The sequence below is a fragment of the Poeciliopsis prolifica genome, unplaced genomic scaffold, assembly GCF_027474105.1.
Source record: "Poeciliopsis prolifica strain line A6 unplaced genomic scaffold, Auburn_PproV2 SCAFFOLD001, whole genome shotgun sequence".
Taxonomy (NCBI): Eukaryota; Metazoa; Chordata; class Actinopteri; order Cyprinodontiformes; family Poeciliidae; genus Poeciliopsis; species Poeciliopsis prolifica.
Genome location: NW_026562376.1, coordinates 9553783 through 9573925, shown reverse-complemented (window position 1 = coordinate 9573925; position 20143 = coordinate 9553783). Strand labels below are relative to the sequence as shown.

Sequence of the window (20143 nt, the reverse complement as noted above, 5' to 3'; positions counted from 1 at the left end):
CTTCACCGGTTCCCAAAGTGAGGTCCCGGGACGCTGCGGGGTCACTGAAGAGGGGGGTGAAATAGTAATTAATTTCTCTTGAAGGTCGCGTTCGGGGTTCTAGTTGCACATTTACAGCATGTGTGCATTTATAGACGCATGTTCCCGGGTGGATTTCAAGCTCCCCGCTGATCTCCGCTCATCTCCTGGACATAGACACTGTTGCACGAAGGCAAAAAAAAAAAAAAAAAAAAAAAAAAAAAAAAAATCTCATCAAACACCAGAAAATGTCAGATGTGGGGTATCTGGAGCAATCTCAAGCGGGGATGCGGGGGTTCTGCGAAGCATGTCTGTTCGGGGTGTTCTTCACATGAGAGAGGTCTGAGAGAGCTGCGAATTGGAGGTGAAAGACTCCAGACTGTTTGCGGCAGGAGAGGAGTTGTTCAAACACTTATTGTCTTTATGGTGTCTGGTTTAAGTGAACCGAACATGACAGGAAATGCAGGCTCTACTCTGTTAAAAATAAATTGAACAAAACTCTACTAAACGTCTGCATTGAAGCTACACTTTTCAAACCAACCAAGCTCACTTTACATACAGTTGCAGCAACACGGTTGATTTGTGAAGCGTTATTTTATTGAAAGTCCTTATTTGATCAAATTTCAACATTCCTGTCCCACAAAATGCTCCAGCCAGGCTGACATGCCTCTGGTGACATCACAATACGCACGAAGTAATAATCGAAGTTATTTTAAGTAAGCTGTTGGTTTTTACTTTACTTTGCAAGTAAGTTTTGAATCAAATTCTCTCTTCAAACGTGTTCTGTAAAACGTCCGGGCCTCTTCTAACGTCACTGATCCAAATGCACAAAAATCAAAAGCTGTTTTCGTTTCTTTAATGCAAGTTGAAACAAACTTTCAATTTTGAAGTCCCATCGTGGGAATCCATATTTATTACCTATATGTGTTTTGATGGTCACTGTACATTTGTTAATGAACATAAATTAACCACTGGGCCGGGCGAAAAGGCCAGTTAAATGAGAGCAAGCACTGATGCTTAACAAAATGCAAGCCTTGTTTGGGCTCATCTGTAGAGAAACAGAATTTGTTTTCGTATTGTGTTTACAAAGTGCCCGAAACAAAAACTTAGTGAAGATATACACAGTTAACATAATTTGCCACGTTTTGTTTGTTTGTTTTGTTTTTGTTTTTGTTTTTACCTGTGGAAACTCGGGAGCATATGTAGGCTGCGGATTGGATCATTGTGTGGTGGAAATGATGATGAGGAAGATGATGGCAGCGAGAGCGGCGAAGACGAAGATGAGGAAGATGATAAAGAATGGAGGAGAAATAACGCACAGGGTGTGAGTTTTATTGTTAACGCACCTTCAGTCTAACACCATCACCAGCAGCATCGACCAGCATTTTGCCAAATTAATTTCACAGTTTGAGAGAGCGCTGCCAAGCGAGGCTTTTGGAACTTTCGGCAAAAAAAAAAAAAAAAAGAGACAAACGCAACCACATAGACACGCGCTCGCGCACACACGCACACACACACACGCACGCACAAAAGCGCGCGCTGTGCTGCGTTTTAAGGGAGGAAACCGGGAATCTTCCCTCATCACCACAAAGACGCATAGGGGGGATTTGTCCTGCATGCCCATCTAATTAATGCGGAATTGATTAAACAGATATTTCCTTATGTGTTATTGTAACGCAGACCTTGCTGATGTCCATCGTTTTCCCACATCATGATACATCATCACCCCCATCTCCATCCATAATCGCCATTTATGGGAGACATTAAAAAGAAGCAAGTTATTTCACATGCGCGCTCACCAATAAACATGCAGCCACATTCACACACGAAAGGAGCCCTAAATGGAGCCAGGTGAGTCTCTCCCCCTGCGCCAAACGGCTTTAAAGTGGCGCACCTTTAAATACTCGTGTAGTTAAATACGCCTATGGTTCATCTCAAGAAAGGGTATTAGAGTCGATACCAAATAAATACACATGAAGTAATGCGTCAGGGTTTGGGGAGCCTTGAGGAGGAGAGGCGGATGGGATGTGGGGGGTTTAATATCCAGGACAGTGTTTGCGGTCTCTCTAACCACTCATCTCCATCTTCCCCTCTGTGTATGATCGTATATTAAGACAAATCACATGGAGTGATTAAAGGGAAAAAAAATAGTGCCCTCGTGTCTGTTTTAAAATAGAGCAGCTTGATTCCCACCCACTGTCTGCTTCTCTCTCAAAGTTTAGCCTTTCAGTTATAAATATATTTTTATTACTATCCTAGATTACAACAGCCACCCGTTTAGCAACATCCATGGAAAATGCACGATTTAAATGCCTAAACATCGAGGAGAGGTGGTCTAAAGGGGGATGCAGAAAGAACATCAAAGTCGCGACGTGTCTTTACGCCTGCATGTGGTTTAAAGCTGGTTGAAGTTGATCAAATGGGCTAAACAAGCTTGACTTCCGACGTCTTTGTGTAGGGTAAATGTGTGCGGGACTTTTAGCATGTACACACTTATTTTATTAACTTTTTTTCTAAGCTAAAAAAAAGAAGCTTAAACCTCCAGAAAACAGACGTCCTTATAGGAAGCCAAGTGTTTCTACATGTAAACCCAAAAGCAGAGGGCGCAGTGATCATCCATCCGCAACCTGTGCAGACAATTTTGCATGTATGCAATTGTTTTTTTATGAATATCTACTTTTGATAAATCTACGACAGGAAAACACAAACTTTGATGGGTTATAGTCATTCATTTACCAATTTATCCTTTATTTATTCATGGTGTTCAATTTCAACTCTGTCGTGACCTCGACCAGAACTGCACTTCTAAATGATGCAAGACTTCGGTCGAAAATGTGTTTGAACAATGAACTCTGAGTTCTGTGTAGATCCAAAGAAGTTATGTTTCTTCTTTTTGTTAGATAAGAAAAATATAAATTGTTAATTATCCTTTAGCTCCTGCAGTATTGGCATTACATTACTAGGTAACTGTTAACTTAAACTATAATTACGACACGCAATTATAACACATTTTACAGACCTGCTGTCAAAATAAAATAAAAATGTGACTGTCTACTGTTGTAAATGGTTACTGTAGCTTCTGTTGTACAGTCCAATGCTTCTATGCCAAACATTGCTTTGGAAATGTAGAGATATTACAAATGGCTGCAGTAAAAAGCGTTTCATTGAATATATATTTAAGAACATCAACCCACATGTACAAATATTAGGTACTGACAAAATATTTTCACCAGTTAATTATTAACATTGTAATTTAAATTACTATCTCAGAATTTAAAACACACAATAAATCTACAGTAAAATGATATTAACAGATTATGCAGTGCAGAAATGCTGACAATAGGGCGGTTTCACTGCGAAAGCTAAAGCTTTAGAGTGACAGTATGTCGCTTTGACAGTCAAGCCATTGGATGCAGTCTTTATTTTTCAAGACAAAAAAAAATGATTTACAGTACATGTACTAGTGATGAAAGAAACTGGATTTTAAAATTATTGACCTTAATTTATGTGTGGGCTGAGGTGTCAAATCAGATGGCTTTTTTGTAACTTGGTAGGTGTGGGGGGAAACATCCCACATTTTAAACTTCTGTAACAGAAAAATTCATAATTCATAATCACTTCTGAAACTCTATTGCAATCGCTTCTGGTTATTGGTGGCCCCCACGTATTGTCGCCCCCCAGAAAAGCTTTTTGGTTGCGCCCCTGCGTCATGTGAGCGTGTGTTTGGTTTGAATAAGAACACTGCACAAGGGCTGCTAATTCTGCTCTTCGTCAATTTGAACTCTCTTTATCTTATCATATTAATCTTAAAACGCGACTTTTCAAATATTGTTTTGTTTTACTTTTAATTTTCAAATGAATGTCTTTTCCTGTTTTTTTTTTAACCTCACATAAAAACTTAACAAGATGATGCTATCCCACAGCAACTGAACAGATAAGTTGGCCCATCGCCCTTTATCCGGAAATATTGGAGTTGGAGAAAAAAATGATTTGTTTGTATGCGTGTTTTTTTTTTTTTTTTTTTTTTTTTTAATAAATATACAACTTCCAAACCAGCCTAATGCTTAGGCTGGTTTATAACTTTGGGTCGTGTTAAATATGCGACCACGCAGATTTATTCCTGGCTACAGTTTATTATTTTATTATTATTGTTATTATTATTATTATTATTATTATTATTATTATTATTATTATTATTATTATTATTATTATTATTATTATTACAAATTCACCCAAACAGACTATTTGAATTATCCTAAAGCCCTGTTCCTCATGTGAACGCGGGATCCCCTCTGCAGCCCATTTCCCGCTCCCTCCTTCATTCATATCCACACACAGAGAGAGACAGACAGACGCAGTGGGATGTAGAGTAGATGACAGGTGCTTAAAACACACATTACTTGTAAAGTTACAGCCTAATAGCAGCCGGCAGCTGCTTTCGTGGACGTGCGTGCAAGGAGGCACTACCATCCTTACCCCCCCACCCTTTTTTTTTTCATCCATCTGCGTTAGAAGTGAGCGGAGGTCTCCGAGGTCTTGGGATATAAGCTACAGTTCCAGGGGCAGCGGGTAGATGGCACAATTTTCTTACATTTCTGAAGCGTTGCGAGCAAAGCTGAAGTGAAGGGTGTTTCATTTTAATGGTAGGGGACGGATCGGAAAAGAAAGCTTAGAATGAAGAAAAGAGGAGGAGAATCGATGATTTATTATCCCTTTGAGCAAACTTTGCGGTGTAGTGATATTATTACGACGACAAGTAGCACCGCAAATAATAATAACAATACTAATAATTTAAAAATTCTGCACATTAACAGAAGGGGCAGGTGTCCCAACTTGCAAAGCGTTTGACTTACGGGATTTATTGCCTCAAACAATACACTATATATGCAATAAAGCGTTTGTTGCATGGGCTAATTTGTCATCGTGATGGTGCCAAGGTGAGAATAATGCGTGTGTGTTTTCTCGCTTAACTGTTCGGGTGTCTGCATGAGCAGAGAGAGAGAGGGGGAGAGAGAAGCAGAGAGAGGGGGGAGGGTGGAAGACAGAAAGAGACTTGCAAACCATATCCTTATCTTATTAAACAAATATCCCCGCTAATAGCCCGTGAGCTCTAAATAAGTTCTCAGCCTGGGTGTGTAAACCCCTGCAGCATCCCCACTTGCAGCCCGCAGAAGCAGCAGCGTCTCCTTCCCTCTCTTTTAGGTTGTACCAGCTCGCGTGTCACAAGTTCTCACGTCAGCCGGGAATGTAAATAAAAGTGACGTTGCAGCGAGTAACACCTCGTTAGTTTTTTGGTTCTGCGCTAATAAGAGAGCAGAAGAACAAATGATGGAGTCCCGTATAATAAAATCAGCGTCTGTCAGCCGAAATCAGTCGAGACGGAGCACAAACGCACCATGCAGCCTTTTTGTTGGTCTGATCTGAGAGTGAACCCGGATCTCCTCAGGACGCTTCTTCACGTTTTCTCTTCTGCTGTGGCCCCCAATTACGGGTCTGATTGATGTGTGATGCCCACCTTTGCACGAGTTCTGCCCTATTAGCTGGTAGGCGTTGCCAAATCATTTTTTTTCTCAGGGTTCGTGCCCCACAGTCCCCGGCGACCCCTCTGTGCATCAGAAAGAAAACCGCCCCGATCAAATATGAATAAAATAACATAATAATTTTCAATCAGCAAGTATAGAAATGCCCAAATCTCCACTTTATTAATTTGTGTGTATGTTTTTTTTTTTTTTTATTTATTTTAAGAAGAACATTTTTAAAAATGCATTATGGGAAAACAAAAACTGCCCAATGTACTCTCTGTACAGATAAAATTGCAAGTTAAGTTTAACCCATCAAAGCTAACTTGAAGAAACAATGATCTGGTTGCTGTGTGATGCCCACCTTTGCATGAGTCCTGCCCAATCAGCTCGTTGGCGATGCCAAGTAATATTTGTCTTAGCGTAAGTAGAAAAAAATACTACAAACAGAAAATTTAATTTTATAAAAATTTGAAGCTTTTATTGGATGGAAGCAAATGTAAACATATCAAAAAGATATTCAGCGTGTTTTAAGGAAGCATCACCTACCACGGTGTATTTTGTGGTAGATGGTGTTTTTGAGGAAACTGTAATAAGATAATTTTGCCTGCAGTCTTGCAGACCTGTTAAGTTTCTGCCCTTTGTCAGAGCGAAGTTCGAGGGAAAAGATGACGTTGTACTTAAGAAGAATGTGACCCAGAATAGAAATTCAGTATAACAGCATTAAAAAAAAAAAAGTTTTGCTGCCTTGTATTTTCATGTGAGGTCTAGCTTTTGTTTCAATAAAGCCAGGTTATTTGAATCAGGTGGGGAAAAACGTGTTGAAACCTAGACTTGAGTCTGGACTTACAAACGGGTCTTGTGCCCCAGTCCGACTGTATGTCTAGCAACGCACTTGTCCGGCGACGTTTGGGCTGAAATGGACAGAGAAAACAGCGGGTGTGGATGAATAGGGCTCTGAGCAAAAATAAACAAAAAAATAAGCCCATCAGCAGCGCACCGTGATTATCATTTTCTTCATTATCAGCATCAACAAACCCGCAACGCGCGCACAAACCCTGAACACACCAGCAGCAGCAGAAGCTTGGCTTCAATACCAATCCTGATTAAACCTCTTTAATTCAACTTCAGGCCTAACTCCCCAAACTCAGCCAATATCACTGATAATTACAGACAGGCCAAAGGGTTAGAGCATCACTGTTACGCGAGTGCCTAGAGCGCAACTGCAACTGAAAACCTCAATATTCCACAAATAAATGAACGGACAAGAAGCTCCGATTGAGGCGAATAAAACCACAATAACGCAACATCACGCAGTAAACTCAGCATAGGAATTCATAACATTTCGTATTATTTTTTCCCCCCTCTTTCATATGACTTCCCTTATTTTGACGCTTGGCTGCAGTATAATTCAGTCTGTTAATATTTATACTTGCACACGGAGAGCAGCGAGTGTATAAAATAAAGCACAGCATTGGGGAAAGCTGACTTGGTATATCTTCTGTGTTTGAGCGGTCTCTCGTGCTACTACGATACGTTGTCTTTTCCAAAGTTTAACACAAACAAAGCATGCGTATCTAATGCCAACAAAACAGAAGCAATGAGCGCAATTTTTGTGTCGCCTTCAAGGAAAGAAGTGGATACGCCGAGCTGGGCGCCGTTTGCCTGATTGATTAATTATTTTGTAATTCATTAATCACTTTCGCAGGGCAAAAGGGCAACATCCTGCTAGAGCAAATTGACTCCAGTACCCCCCACCCCAGCCCCTCCATCCCACCTTCCCGTCGGCGACCACACACGCATCACGCACGCACTCACGCGCAGGCAGATTTGCACACACACACACACACACACACACCCACACACACACACCCACACACACACACACACACACACACACACACACACACACCCACACACACACACACACACACACACATACATATATATGTATTCTTTCTATATATGTACATATATAGAAAGAAAGAAAGAAAAAAAACATGAAAAACTGTTTTCAAATTCATAAATTATAATTTAATACCAAGAACAAATTTACAGCAGAATGCTTGTTTACAATAAGCTAACACAAACAAACAAGAATTGTGTTCAACTATAAACTTTCACGCACACTCACATATATCACTTGCAATTAATAATAATAATAATAATAATAATGATAATCATAAAAAAAGTATCTATACGTTATCAATACCCTGCAGTCATATATTTTTATATATTTATATAAAAACGTGGGTCAGTTTAAACTGTTCATAATTACAATCATGTATCATTCTCTGGTCCATATGTGGCCACGAACAGCCAAACATCAGTGTTCAATCCCTTTCAGTTCAACCACAACATGGTGTTTTTTTTTGTTTTTGTTTTTTTTTCCTTTTTCTCCCTGTGTGTGTATGTGTGTGTGTGTGTGTGTGTGTGTGTGTGTGTGTGTGTGTGTGTGTGTGTGTGTGTGTTAAAGAAAAGCTTCAAAACAAGGACAAAACGCAGCTTCCAGACACGCACACACAGCTACGCACACGCATTCTCGCACACACGCACACCACGGCACCTGTCAAAGAGCAAAGGAGCAATGACAGTAAAGTTAAAATATTTGCTCCTTTTTTCTTTTTTCAAAAGGGAAAAAAAGAGAAAAGAAATAAAAGTAAAACAAAACAAAACAAATCTGCTCACCCTGTTTTGCGTCTGTAGCCTAATAATGAACGTCCTTTTCCTTTTTTTCTCCCCTCTTTTCTGTCTCTTTAAATACAAGGGCTAGTGTGTACTGAATGCACAGATTATATCTATACAGTCAAAAAAGAAAGAGAGAGAATAAGAGAGAGAGATAGAGAAAACATTTACATTTATATATCAAAGGTAAAATAGGTTAGCGACCTGTGGCCATGCATTCACAGTCTAAATATACATGAAAAAGAAAACATTTTCGCAGTAATATGTATATACATTAAAAACAGAACTTTCAGTGCTACCAGCTAAAACCTGCCACTCAATTCTGAAGACGTTTGTATTACCGAGAAAGAAAAAAAAAATGGCAACCACAGATTTTTTTTCTTAATCACATATACTTTGTATAAAGGAACAAACTTGTCGAAATGAACTGACCTATATTTACAAGAATACTGCCTCTAAATCAGTGTTTTGCAAGTGAAACTCGACTGAAATTAGACTGAAATCTAATTTTCTTCCGTCCCCCCTTCCCATCCTCTGAACAAGAAAAGCAAAAAAGAAAATAGAAAAAAGAAAAATCAAAACCAAAAAATTCTGCAGGCCTACTTTTAACAATGTTTTGATGAGAAATCACATCATGCTCTTCTTGTCAGGCACTTAATGCTTGAAGTGAATAAAGGGTGACATTTCAGGGAGGCTTTAATAATACTGCTATTAAATGCTGCTCTGGCCCTGCTTCAAAACTTTTATGACCCCTTGACCTCTCCAACTTCTTTTTCAACAACAAGCCGGGTTATTCTTTCTGTTGCTCTCCAGTGCTCTTGATTTGCCTCTATTGTAGCAGGCCTTGGAGACTTGTAAATAGAACAAATTTAATAAATGTTAAAAGTTTCCTTTTAAGTGTGTCCAATTTGAAGAAGTAATGCCTGATATTTGCAGCTGGATGAGGTGGGCAGTCGGGGGAGAGGGGTTGATTGAATCATCCAAGCAGATTCAATATTTATTTAGTAAGAAAAGAAATAATAATAATTTTAAAAAAAAGCTCCCGTAACTTCATAATAGCACAAAATAATGAAAATATGGGTCATAAAGTTCAACACCTCCCTAGTTTTGCCCCACATGGTATTGGTCTTCCTAAGTGTATAAGTGCGCTTGCAGCATTAAGCCTATTCTCCTATTGCTGTGGTTTTAATTCTCTTTAGAACCTTTTTGTTTGTTTGTATGTTTTTTTTTATTTATTTCTTTACATTATTTCACCATTTTTAAAATAAATCATTGTCTTAAAAAATAACATCACCTGAACTACAGAAATCACATAGGCCGGTTTGTAACCAGAAAGGAGGAACAAAGAAAGTACAAAAACACAGCTATACATGGACACAGGACAAGTCATTTCAGAAAATGAATTTTTTCCCCTTTCTTAACTTTTTTCTTTTTTTTTAACCCAATTTTTTCCCATTTTAAATGCACTTAATACTTAATTTTTTTTAATAAGGATCAACAAAAAAAAAACAATCCCTTCTTTTTTTTTCCTCATTTTCTTCTTTCATTAAAAAAATGAATAGGAGCATGTTGTTCTTGCTGAACACTGTGGGAGCTTGTATTTTGAAAGTTCAGTTGAATGTCTTAATTTTTCTTTTTTCTCTCAGAGTAGAGGGGTGGGGGTTGAATTCACAGTCATTTATGTCTTTCTTCATGAAAGCCAGCCCCGTGTAACAGCCGTTTTTAAATCCTTCCACAAAAGCAGCTATAATCAATGAATCCCCCTCCTCCCCCGCACGCACACACCTTCAGAGCCCCCCTGCATTTTTTTTTTCGTTCAAGTTCGTCTCTTTCCCAGTTTTTACTGAATTGACATGTAAGGCCAGTTAAAACTGCTCCCCGACAGCAACATATCCCTGATGAGAGTTTCAATGGGGGTTTTACCTACCAATCGGACGAAAAATAACTGTTCTATGACCGAGGAAGAGACTGTGCGGAGGGAAGGCAAGCGGAGTAACAACTTCCCAAACCGTGTTGGCTGGTTGGGATACTGGCTCCGGACATATTCCTCCAGGGCGCACTGGGACTTCTCCTGCAAACTTTCCACATGGGCCACATCTGAGAGGCCACAAGCATCTGAGAGGGAGGGAGGCGGGGAATAGGGGGGTGGAAAGCAAATAATCATTAATAACGTGTTCCTCTCACCAGGAGCTTGGTCACCACTGAGGTGATATAATAAATAGCTTTAAAATAGATATTTTTTTTAAAATGCAAAATATGTATTTAAAATATTCACAACACAAATCTTTTATTTTAATTTTTTTAACAAAGTACTGTAGATAATAACTCCGCCTGACTATATATTATTCTATTTTAAAACAATATATATATAAACACAAAACACGTCATCATCTTAAAGGCGGATGATTAAAAAGCCATCTCTGCCTTCTCCTTTCACATCGCTTTCTGTTTCCCTGACTGCAGCCATTTAAAAGGCGAACTAAATAATTAAGCATATTCGTAGCTCAACGCAGTGTTTTTTTTTTTTTTTTTTTTTTTTTTTTCTGATGGCCCCATCTTTCTCGGAGCAAAGAGAGAAGGGGGGAGGGAGGGGGGCTGCAGTAGGGAAAGACACGGAGACCTACTGACCTTTAGTGAGCTGAGATTTAAGCAAAAGCAGGAAAAAAAAGAAGAGGGGGCTCATAGCCTACGGAACAGCCGTCATACTATACAGTCAGAGACTCATAATCTGGATCTGCGCTGCTGTTGCATGTGGGCGGCAGCTGATAATGTGCCAAAAAACACTTGTACGCGCATTGGTTAAGTTTGTAAAGTTTATGCATGACAACAAGCAAACCACCGAGGAAGCAAAAAGGCGTGTCATTCAAGCTTACAGCTCATGTTCAGTTGGGACTCAGGTATGCGGAGAAGACAAATTACGGCTTGATAGCTCTATAAAAGCCTAATACTAAAGTTCAATGGGCTGAAAATGTGATATTTCTTTTAAATGCCGAGACAATAGCAAACCACGGAATGTAGAGGCTGAAGGCTTTTGCGAGGTCTCGTTTAGAATCGATGTTGCTGTTTTGCTTGCATTCTCTCAGCTAATGTAAGAAAATAGCTGGAAGAAGTTTGGGTCATGACCCCGCTCCTGGAGCGACTCCAGAAGGGCCTCGAAAACCCCGTTAGAAAATGCGCACAACCATATAGTAATAAATAAATAAATACATATAATAATAATAATAATAATAATATAATAATAATAATAATAATAATAATAATAATAATACATAAATAAGTCACTGCACAATATCACACTCAGCTGCATGAAGGAGGCATGGATTTTTTTGTTATTTACTTAAGAGTCCTGCGCGTTTTTGTCTCACGTGTCTGTCTCTCGGTGACATGAGAGCGCTGAAAACCTTCGCTTTGCTCTCTTATACGTTGTGCAAATGGGACGTTAAGGCTTGTCTTTCCTTGCCTGCTCCCTCCCCCTTCTCCTTTTGGAGCCTGACATCATTTATATCTGTCATTTCCTACAAACAAGACGTGGGGTATAAACACATTGATAAATGGCTGGAGAAAAAAAAACAAAAAACAAAAAAAAACTTCAGGTTATTTGATATTGTATTATAGATTTTTATGATGCTTATGGCAACTTTTAAGGGTTGCGTTTAAGGCAAACTGTTTCCTTGTCACTGCACCCCAGTGTGTCTTATAAATCGGTTTTTTAATTATGTATTTATTTCAATAGGTTAGTACATCCAAAGAGCAGCTGAGTGAGTGGAGCACTGAAGCTTTAAGCTGATGTCACACATGCAACAGCCTTAAACCAGTTGCAGATACATATTTGGGTCAGCGTTGCTCTGGCTGATGTCAGTGTGTGCAGGTTAGTGACATTAACGCACTCTGTGAACTTTGCGCTTGTCTATTGTTCTTACCTGTGGTGAAGAGCACAATTGCCTTTAAGCAGCTATATTCGGCAGAGTCAACGTGCAAAGCTTTGAGCTTCTCCACTTGCTCCTGGAAGATCCTAATGTGGTCCATAAAGGCCACCACTCTGTCCGCCGACATTGGGGAGGCGTGGAGGCCAGCCGCCGCTAGGAGAGGAGCCACATGCAGGGGCATGGAGCACTGCGCGGCGTTGAGAACGAATAACTCACTCCACGTCAACCTCAGCAGAGCCACCTGGTCTGTGATCTGCAGGTCCGGGAAGAAGGGAATATTCCTGGCCCACTCCACGGCGCTGAAGAGCATCCTGGCCGCCAGCTCGCAAATGTTCTCGATGCCCATGATGTTATTGGGCTGCATGCACTGGCTGCCGTAGCGGGACGTCGGGTAGGGCTCCGCTCTCAGCAGAAGAGAGATATATCCGGATAAGTAGGAATGGCAGTGGAGTGGGTCTCCATTTGTCAAGGCGAACTGACCGTGGTGTGGCTGTGTGGGTGGCACCCGTCCCCTTTGCACGGCTGCAGTAAAAAGAGAAACTACAGATATTGAAGCCTGAATTCTACCAAATCAGAGAGTTCCTTTTAGAAATACAGAAATTTGGACTAAGAGTGCACAGAAAATACATTTACAAGACAACATGTTCACAGTTTGTCATCAACACACACATACATACACTCACTGGGTTTAACGCACGCAACCATAAGATCGTAATAAAACAAATTACGCCCTGAATAATGAAATGTGCCATTTTGCACACATTTTTCTATCAGCTACAGTAGCATTAGCTGGCTGTGAAGGAAACACAAAGACAGACCTTGCATGTTTAACCCTTAACCTACTTAGCAATCCATCTCCATTTTACACACACACATACACACAGGCCTACTTTCGCTATGTCTTATACATATTTCCCAGGGCTTTTCTCACATTTGCTTTGCGGGCACATTTTACGATAATGTCCAGCTTTAGACAGAGAAATAAAGTGAAGCGACAGAGATGTAGCCGGAGCACGCTATCCCATAATTCGCCATATCAGCGCAGGAGGCTATGTAATAACATCTATTCATAGTGCTGTCTGCACACGAATTGAATAACAATAAGAATATTATTATTATTATTAATAATAATACAAAATCACGGCCATTTTTATATTGTTTTAAATGCAGCTCTGCATGGAGCTGGATGAGAGGCGGAGAAAGAAAGCCTGGTCTCCAGCACAACAGAGAGCGGCTGCATTGCCTGCTCCTGCCGCACAGCCTTGCATGGAACAGTCGGGGGGGTTGGAAGAATAGGAGAATAGGACTATGGAGGACGACATAATAGCCTAAGCGTTCGTGTCGGGTGGTCTGCAAACGCACAAGCACACACACGGATTAGGAAAACCAAAAAATCCCAATACCTTCCCGTCTCATGCCGACTTTAAGGCATTTTTTGAGGCGGCAGTACTGACACTGATTGCGGTGGTGCTGGTCGATCGGACAATTCCTGTTGGCACGGCATGTGTAAGTGAGGTTCCGCCGTACGCTCCGCTTGAAGAAGCTCTTACAGCCCTCGCAGGTGAACTGGCCGTAGTGCTTGCCGCTAGATTTGTCCCCGCACACCACGCACTCGATGTGCTGCGGCTGCTTCTCCGACTGCTGCGACGTCTGGTTCGTCGGCGTGGATTGCGCGTTGTTCGGGGGTCCCTGTACCGGAGTCTGAGGGGTCGGTGGGGCGATCTGGGAGGCTGTCAGGTTCAGCTGGCCCGGCTGAGGGGTGGGAAGGGATAGTCCTCCTTGGGTCTGCGAGGAAAGGGCGCCTTGGGTGTCAGCCACATCGTCCTGGGAGCCTCTCCACGCTACCATTGCCATATCTATCAGTCAACGGAGAGAAACTTTTTGTCTGCCGTGTTTGCTGCCCGCGGTGGAGAATGTCTCAAGGAAAAAGTCGGGGGACTGTAACAGCCTGGCGTTTGGATCCACTCCGGATCTCCGGGAAACTGTCGGTTTTATTGCTGTTGGAGACGCCTGGGGAGGCACGGTTTCAAAACTGATGCGACGGCGAGCTGAGCGGCTGCCTTGCGCTTAAAGGCCAAGTCCAGGGGCGCTTACAGTCAGCCATCCAGCACACCCATCAATGGGAGGAAAGGTAGGCTGAATATGTCAAAAAGAACCAACCGAGGTAGCATGGGACTGTTCTTGGTATGATGGAGCAGGCTCCCAACTGCAGCACACACAAGAACACACACACTGTAGCAGCTCTACTATCAAGTTCCAGCACAAGTCCTGAAGAAAACCAGTCAAATGATGACAAAAAACAAAACAAAACAAAAAAATCAGAATAAGCAGCGCCTTCTTCCCGTTTCTCCTTGTGAGGTTGCGCCAAGCAAGCGCGCAGCTGAAGCTCTGTGTTTTGAGAGCTTGGAATATGAAGACAACTCTCTTCCCCCTCCAAAAATCAACAGCAGTAAAAACAAGAAACCAAAAAAAAAAAAAAAAAAAAAAAAAAAAAAAACAAAGATCACAACCTACAAAACCTCCTCCGTGCGTTGAAAAATAATAGGAAAAAGCAGCGGAGAATCAAAGTGATCAAATATGTTAAAAAGGCGGAGGTTAGGAAGTGATTTGCGATTGGTAGGAGCCGGGCTGGCAGAATGCTTTCTCTCTGATCAGCTCACTGAGCTCTCTATATAGTGAACTTTGACACGACTGCTGCAACTTAGCACACGTTACCATGGAGATCGGCTGCCATATAAGGAAGGAGAGTGTGTTTGACTGGTCAGAGCTCAGGGACCTCCCCCTGAACCCTATTGGCTAGTCGGCACTTGTGCTACTTGGTACCTTGCCAGAGCCAGCATGGAGGTCGAGAGGAGGGCCGCTTGGTCCTAAAAGGAGATGTTTTCTGAAAGAAAGAGCCACCAAAATCCCTCAGACTATATGAGATATAAGCCTGCACATATATAGCTCCACAAAGCTTTAGGAATTACGTGAAGAAAAATAATTTCCTCCTCACGTATCCGGTTGCAGTATATTAAACATGCTGGAAAATCCAAGGATGTTCCAGTTCATGAACATGGATTACACTCTAAAATGTTTGTTGTTAAAGTATCACCGTTTCGCTGTCCAATTAATGTTAAAAATAATGCTGCCTTGCCATTTACGACGGTGGAAAGGCTTGAAGTCCCTGCAAAATTCAACACCAATTGTTTTTGCTCTGAATGTTTACTCTAATTCCTGCTCCAATTCTATTTTACAACCCAAGGCATGCAATGCAGAATTTGTTTTCTGTAGCTTAACCAAAAGTGCTCAGTTTAGTCAGGAGCAGTTGGAGTAGTGGCTATGATTAGTTTAGTTCATATACAATATTCTAAATTACAGCAGCTTAGATGTCGCACTGGAAATCTGAAGGTGAGATAAAGTAAACATAAGAATGCATATATTTTACCACAACAACTTTACAGTGACATACTTTGAATTGCTTTAAAAGTAAAACTTTTTGTGAAAACAATAACAGAAACAGTATACAATGTCTATTATCATGTTACAAAATACAGAGATAGTTCATATTATGAGCCTATAAGTCTCTCTTACTGTATAAGGTTGTTGCTTTTTTGGAAAATAATTCTGCACACTTTTTGCACAAAACATGCATCAAATTCTGCTATCAGTTACATTGGGTCTATGCAGGTTTAAAAGGTTGTAAGTGCTTCTAACCAGGCGCTGTTTATCACAGTCATAAAGATGTTATGGCAGTGCACTGAAATCCTCTGTCTGCACATCCCAGAGGCAACAAAGATCTTTTCCCCTCTAATCCAACTGGGTCACAAGGGGCCAAAATTTGGTCCTCCAAAAGTCAAAGCTTTGTCTACATGTGGTCAAAAAAAAAAAAAAAAAAGCAGGAAACAGAGATTGCATCCAAAAATATACATTTATCACTACATGTCAGAAGCCACCAGCATGCAGGGCAGGCAGCGAGACGACATCCTGGGAAATAAAGCGAGGCGTCATTTGTGGAGATACTTCGTGACTAAAGACATTGTGCAGGAGTAAATGTCTATTTAAAGATGCGGACGGTTTGCATGTCCAAAAGTGTTAGCGATTGTAGGGATAAATGAGCATGTCCAGCCTTAAAAATACACACACACATACACACACACACAAAAAAAGACAACAAAAAACAAAACAAGAAGCAACACAACTGTTTCACTTTGAGTGTAGCTGTGAACTGCAGGTGAAACTTCACAGCCGTGGATTTGAACTTCCAGCCAGGTCAGTGTGTTAGGCGACAGAGAGAGCAGCCCTATCCACCAGCATCCACCAGCATTGTCTCAGGATGTATTACAGTATATGGGTGCCCCCTAGCGTATGATTTTTTTCTCTCCTCACAGAAGATTCAATTTAGAGGAGCCATCCGAGACGGAAACAGCTTCAGTCTCGTCTCTCGCATCGACCAACCAAACTAACGAGCTGCAGTTTAAACTGATGACTGTTTTAATTTCGTTCAACACAACCGTGGATGGGAAAAAGCTTTGATAGCTGCAGGAGTTGGATTTACTTTTGCACATTTTTTCCCCTCCCCGCTACTTTTACTAATCCCAGTGGTTGTATCAAACCAAATTACATCTAATTGAGAGAAATTAGCCGAATATATATATTTTTTGCTTGCATTATTATTTTTTGTTTACAGATTCAGCGAAAGTGGAAACAGTCCCAAAAGACGCTGCGAGGATCCAGTTTCACGTAGATAAAGGTGAGTGTTCAAAATTCTTCAATTTTTATATATATATAAAAATAATAATAATAAGCAACGTTGCTTTATTTCTCAGCTTTAAATCAAAACATTTCCTTTAAAATAAGATGCAAGATCTGCATCAGGAACCTTTAGGCGAATCGTATTCTAGCGGCTGTGCAGCGAACACGGACTTTTTCCACCCCCTCATTCATTAATTTCTAAGATAACCGCGATAAGTCTTGCAAGTTTGCAAACAGCCATTCATAATTTTTTTATTCAACATTAATAGCGAGTCCGGAGGCTGTATTCTCATAGCAAACCTACCAAATGCATATGCTGCTGATTCGTCCGTAGCGGGATGCATCTTCTCCCCTCTCTCTTATTCAGATTAAATTTAGTCTTCCCCTTTTCGACACAGTGCTCAGACTGATTCCTCTCCAACCCAGTCGGGGAGTTGCATGCGCCAAAAAGGCTCGCTGTTTATTGGAAACGAAGTGCAATGTCTGCTGTTGCTGCTGAGGATGAGCATGCAAAAACTTTTCGGGAGCCGAAACAAACAACTGATTCACGTCATGTGCTGCAGAGTGAAGAATTAGAGCAAATGCAGCCTAATGAGTTGAAGTGTCGTCCGAGCAGAACAGCATGTGTGATGCCTTCTGGAAACGACAAGCAAGCCGGGGAAGGTTTGCGGCGAGCGGCAAAGATCCTGTGCGCCTTTTTCTCTCCTACAGTAATGTGGCCAAAGCGCGCTCGATCGCCGCTGCTTTGTGTGGGCAATGCTGAGGGGAGAGAAGAAGAGAAGAGAAGAGAGGAGAGGAGAGGAGAGGAGAGGAGAGGGAGTGTGGGTGGGGTGGGGTGGGGGTAGTGCAGCCAGAACAGACACCTGTCTTTAAGTGGGGCGAGTTAGTAACGTGGAATTGTGCATTTTTGCAAATTAAATGAAAATTGGAATTGTACTTTGAAAATTAGCAACCATGCAAATTTAGACCAAAATTTAAATGCAACTAATATAAATTGATAAAAAATAAAATAAAAATTATATATATATATATATATATATATATATATATATATATATATATATATATATATTATATATATATATATATATATATATATATATATATATATATATATATATATATACATTATTATCATTAGTAGTAGTATTATTATTGCAATAATTAGTTCATAGAATTTGTATGGGATGCAGAAACATTTCCCAAATATTCTTTTTCCCCCCTTTCTCTTTTCTTTTTTTTTCTTTTTTTTTCTATTCCCCGGCTTCATAGGTTTCCTCTGCGTGTCGCCTTCAAGCAGAGGATAAAAGTATTAAATGCTCAGCAAGCCACCATGCGCACAACAATAGCGCTGCCCAACGGGATCAGTATCGATTAAGTTGAGACAGAGGATGTCGCCCGCACTAAATATTTACTGATCACACACAAATAGCTGGGTCTTTAACGATTTCTCATGCTCCGGCTGGGGTAGAGGGAGGGGAGAGAAGAAGAAAAAGAAGAAGAAGAAAAAAACAGGACTAAATCACTTTATTGTTGTTGGTGAAACAAAGCGCGCGCCCATAATGTGGAAGACAGCAAAGGAGATGTGCTGATTGGGATGATTGCAGTTAAATTAATCGATAGAGCGACAGGAAAAAATAGTTGAGATTTACGATCTTGCAAAGAGAAAAAAAAGCTCCAAGCGCTGCGTGAGGTGGAATAGCTGGTGAAATTCATACCGTTTTACTGGAAAGGCAGTTTTATTCCAAACACACTCAGAATAAAAATTAAAAAGGAAAACAGCAATAGTAAAAATGGATATATTTAAAGACGGCTCAACGTCCGTTATTTATGGCAAAAGTCAAAATTTCAATGAAAAAACAAAAACAAAACAAACAAAAAAGAAAAAAAATGCGTCTGACTTTTTTTGTGGTTTCACCAAGTCCTCTTTCGTGCAGATCGAGGGATTCTGACCCGCAGGTCTCCAAGTTCCCGGCCCGATTAACCCTTCCACAGCCGCGCTGGTTCAAAGGTTAACCAGGCTAATCAACTTCAAGAGTCATATTGAATTAGATGCCTGCGGAATCGGGACAGAAACTCGTCTGTTCCGCTTCGAAACATTTGATGTGAACAAAAAACAAAAAAATAAAAAAATAAAAAAACTAATAAATTGCTCCACGATATAACCCCCAATATATCTAACACACTTTCAAAAAGCTTGATGCAGATCATCACGACAGGTTGTTTCTTATCAAATGTATCTGTACTGTTTTACAGTATCAGTCTTTCTACAGGGGTTTTATCGCCTGTCTCTTTACAGTAGTGTCTAATGGTGATAGATGCTGAGCACCGACCAGTGATTTGAAAACTGCTGGTTGTGTCTGAGTAAAATAAATTACAAAATCACTATAATAATTCAAATAATAATAGTCAATTTTGATTAAATGAATTGTTAATTGATTTTTTTGCATGCAGATTTTTCTTCTATACGTTTTTCAGTTTCTCACATTGTGTATTATAAATTAATCATATCTTTTGAAAACGTGAGTAGTAAGAATGGAATATCTTGAGCACACATCACTCGAAATATGCTTGTATTGTGAAAATTGTGTTACACTGCCTCATTCTTGCAGACTACAAAGAAAAAAGTACAGACATTTAGATGTTTCACTAAATGTTGTCACTAACATAGATCACTTTCAGTCACTGTGTCTGTTTTCCTCTGACGGCTGCTGTCTAAACGGCCAACAGATCCCAAATACAATATATCTGTGTTCAATTCACCAATGAGCGATTACAGTGCCAATTTAAACAGATAGGGATCAATTTATCTCAATGATCACTCCTTGGGCTGAGTGCCAGCATGCTCTTAATGTATTTGCAAATACCTATTGTTTGAATTATTGCTGCTGGGTCTGAAGTGATCCAAACTGCAGAGCAAAAGATGAGTGGAGTAAATGATGTGATGTTTTGGCAGCTAAAGACTGGATGGATGGAGCGTACACGACGATTACTTCAGGCAGCAGCATTGTAGCAACAATGGCCAGGGGGTCAATGATTTAACTCGAAGGACTTGCTGGGAAAGTCTGGATAGAGGGAATTGTGTGATGAGTGCACTCTAACCTCACAGAAACTACTGCTGAAGTACCCTTTGGCAAAAGCAGCTTAAATCCCATCTGTCCCAGAGGAGCAGCATAGTGACCATCAGTGCAACTTTTGAAGCTGGACCAGGCTCTTGTGTTGTGTGCCTCTTTGAGCCCTCACTTTTCTTTTTTCTTTTTT

The 20143-nt window shown here is 40.5% G+C and overlaps 1 protein-coding gene across 2 annotated transcripts; it reads right to left on the bottom strand.

The window, feature by feature from the left end:
- Positions 1-7540: 7540 nt before the first annotated feature.
- nr2f2 (nuclear receptor subfamily 2, group F, member 2) lies at positions 7541-15087 on the bottom strand. Of its 2 annotated transcripts, none has more exons than XM_055028304.1 (3): positions 13552-15087; positions 12143-12688; positions 7541-10337 (listed from the first exon to the last, which is right to left on the bottom strand). In XM_055028304.1, exons 1-3 carry the CDS (start codon positions 14000-14002, stop codon positions 10063-10065), a joined length of 1272 nt encoding a protein of 423 aa, XP_054884279.1. In that variant the 5' UTR covers positions 14003-15087; the 3' UTR covers positions 7541-10062. The 2 variants fall into 2 exon arrangements, with proteins under 2 accessions (XP_054884279.1, XP_054884289.1); XM_055028314.1 differs by having other exon boundaries at positions 12143-12670; positions 13552-15083.
- Positions 15088-20143: the final 5056 nt, after the last annotated feature.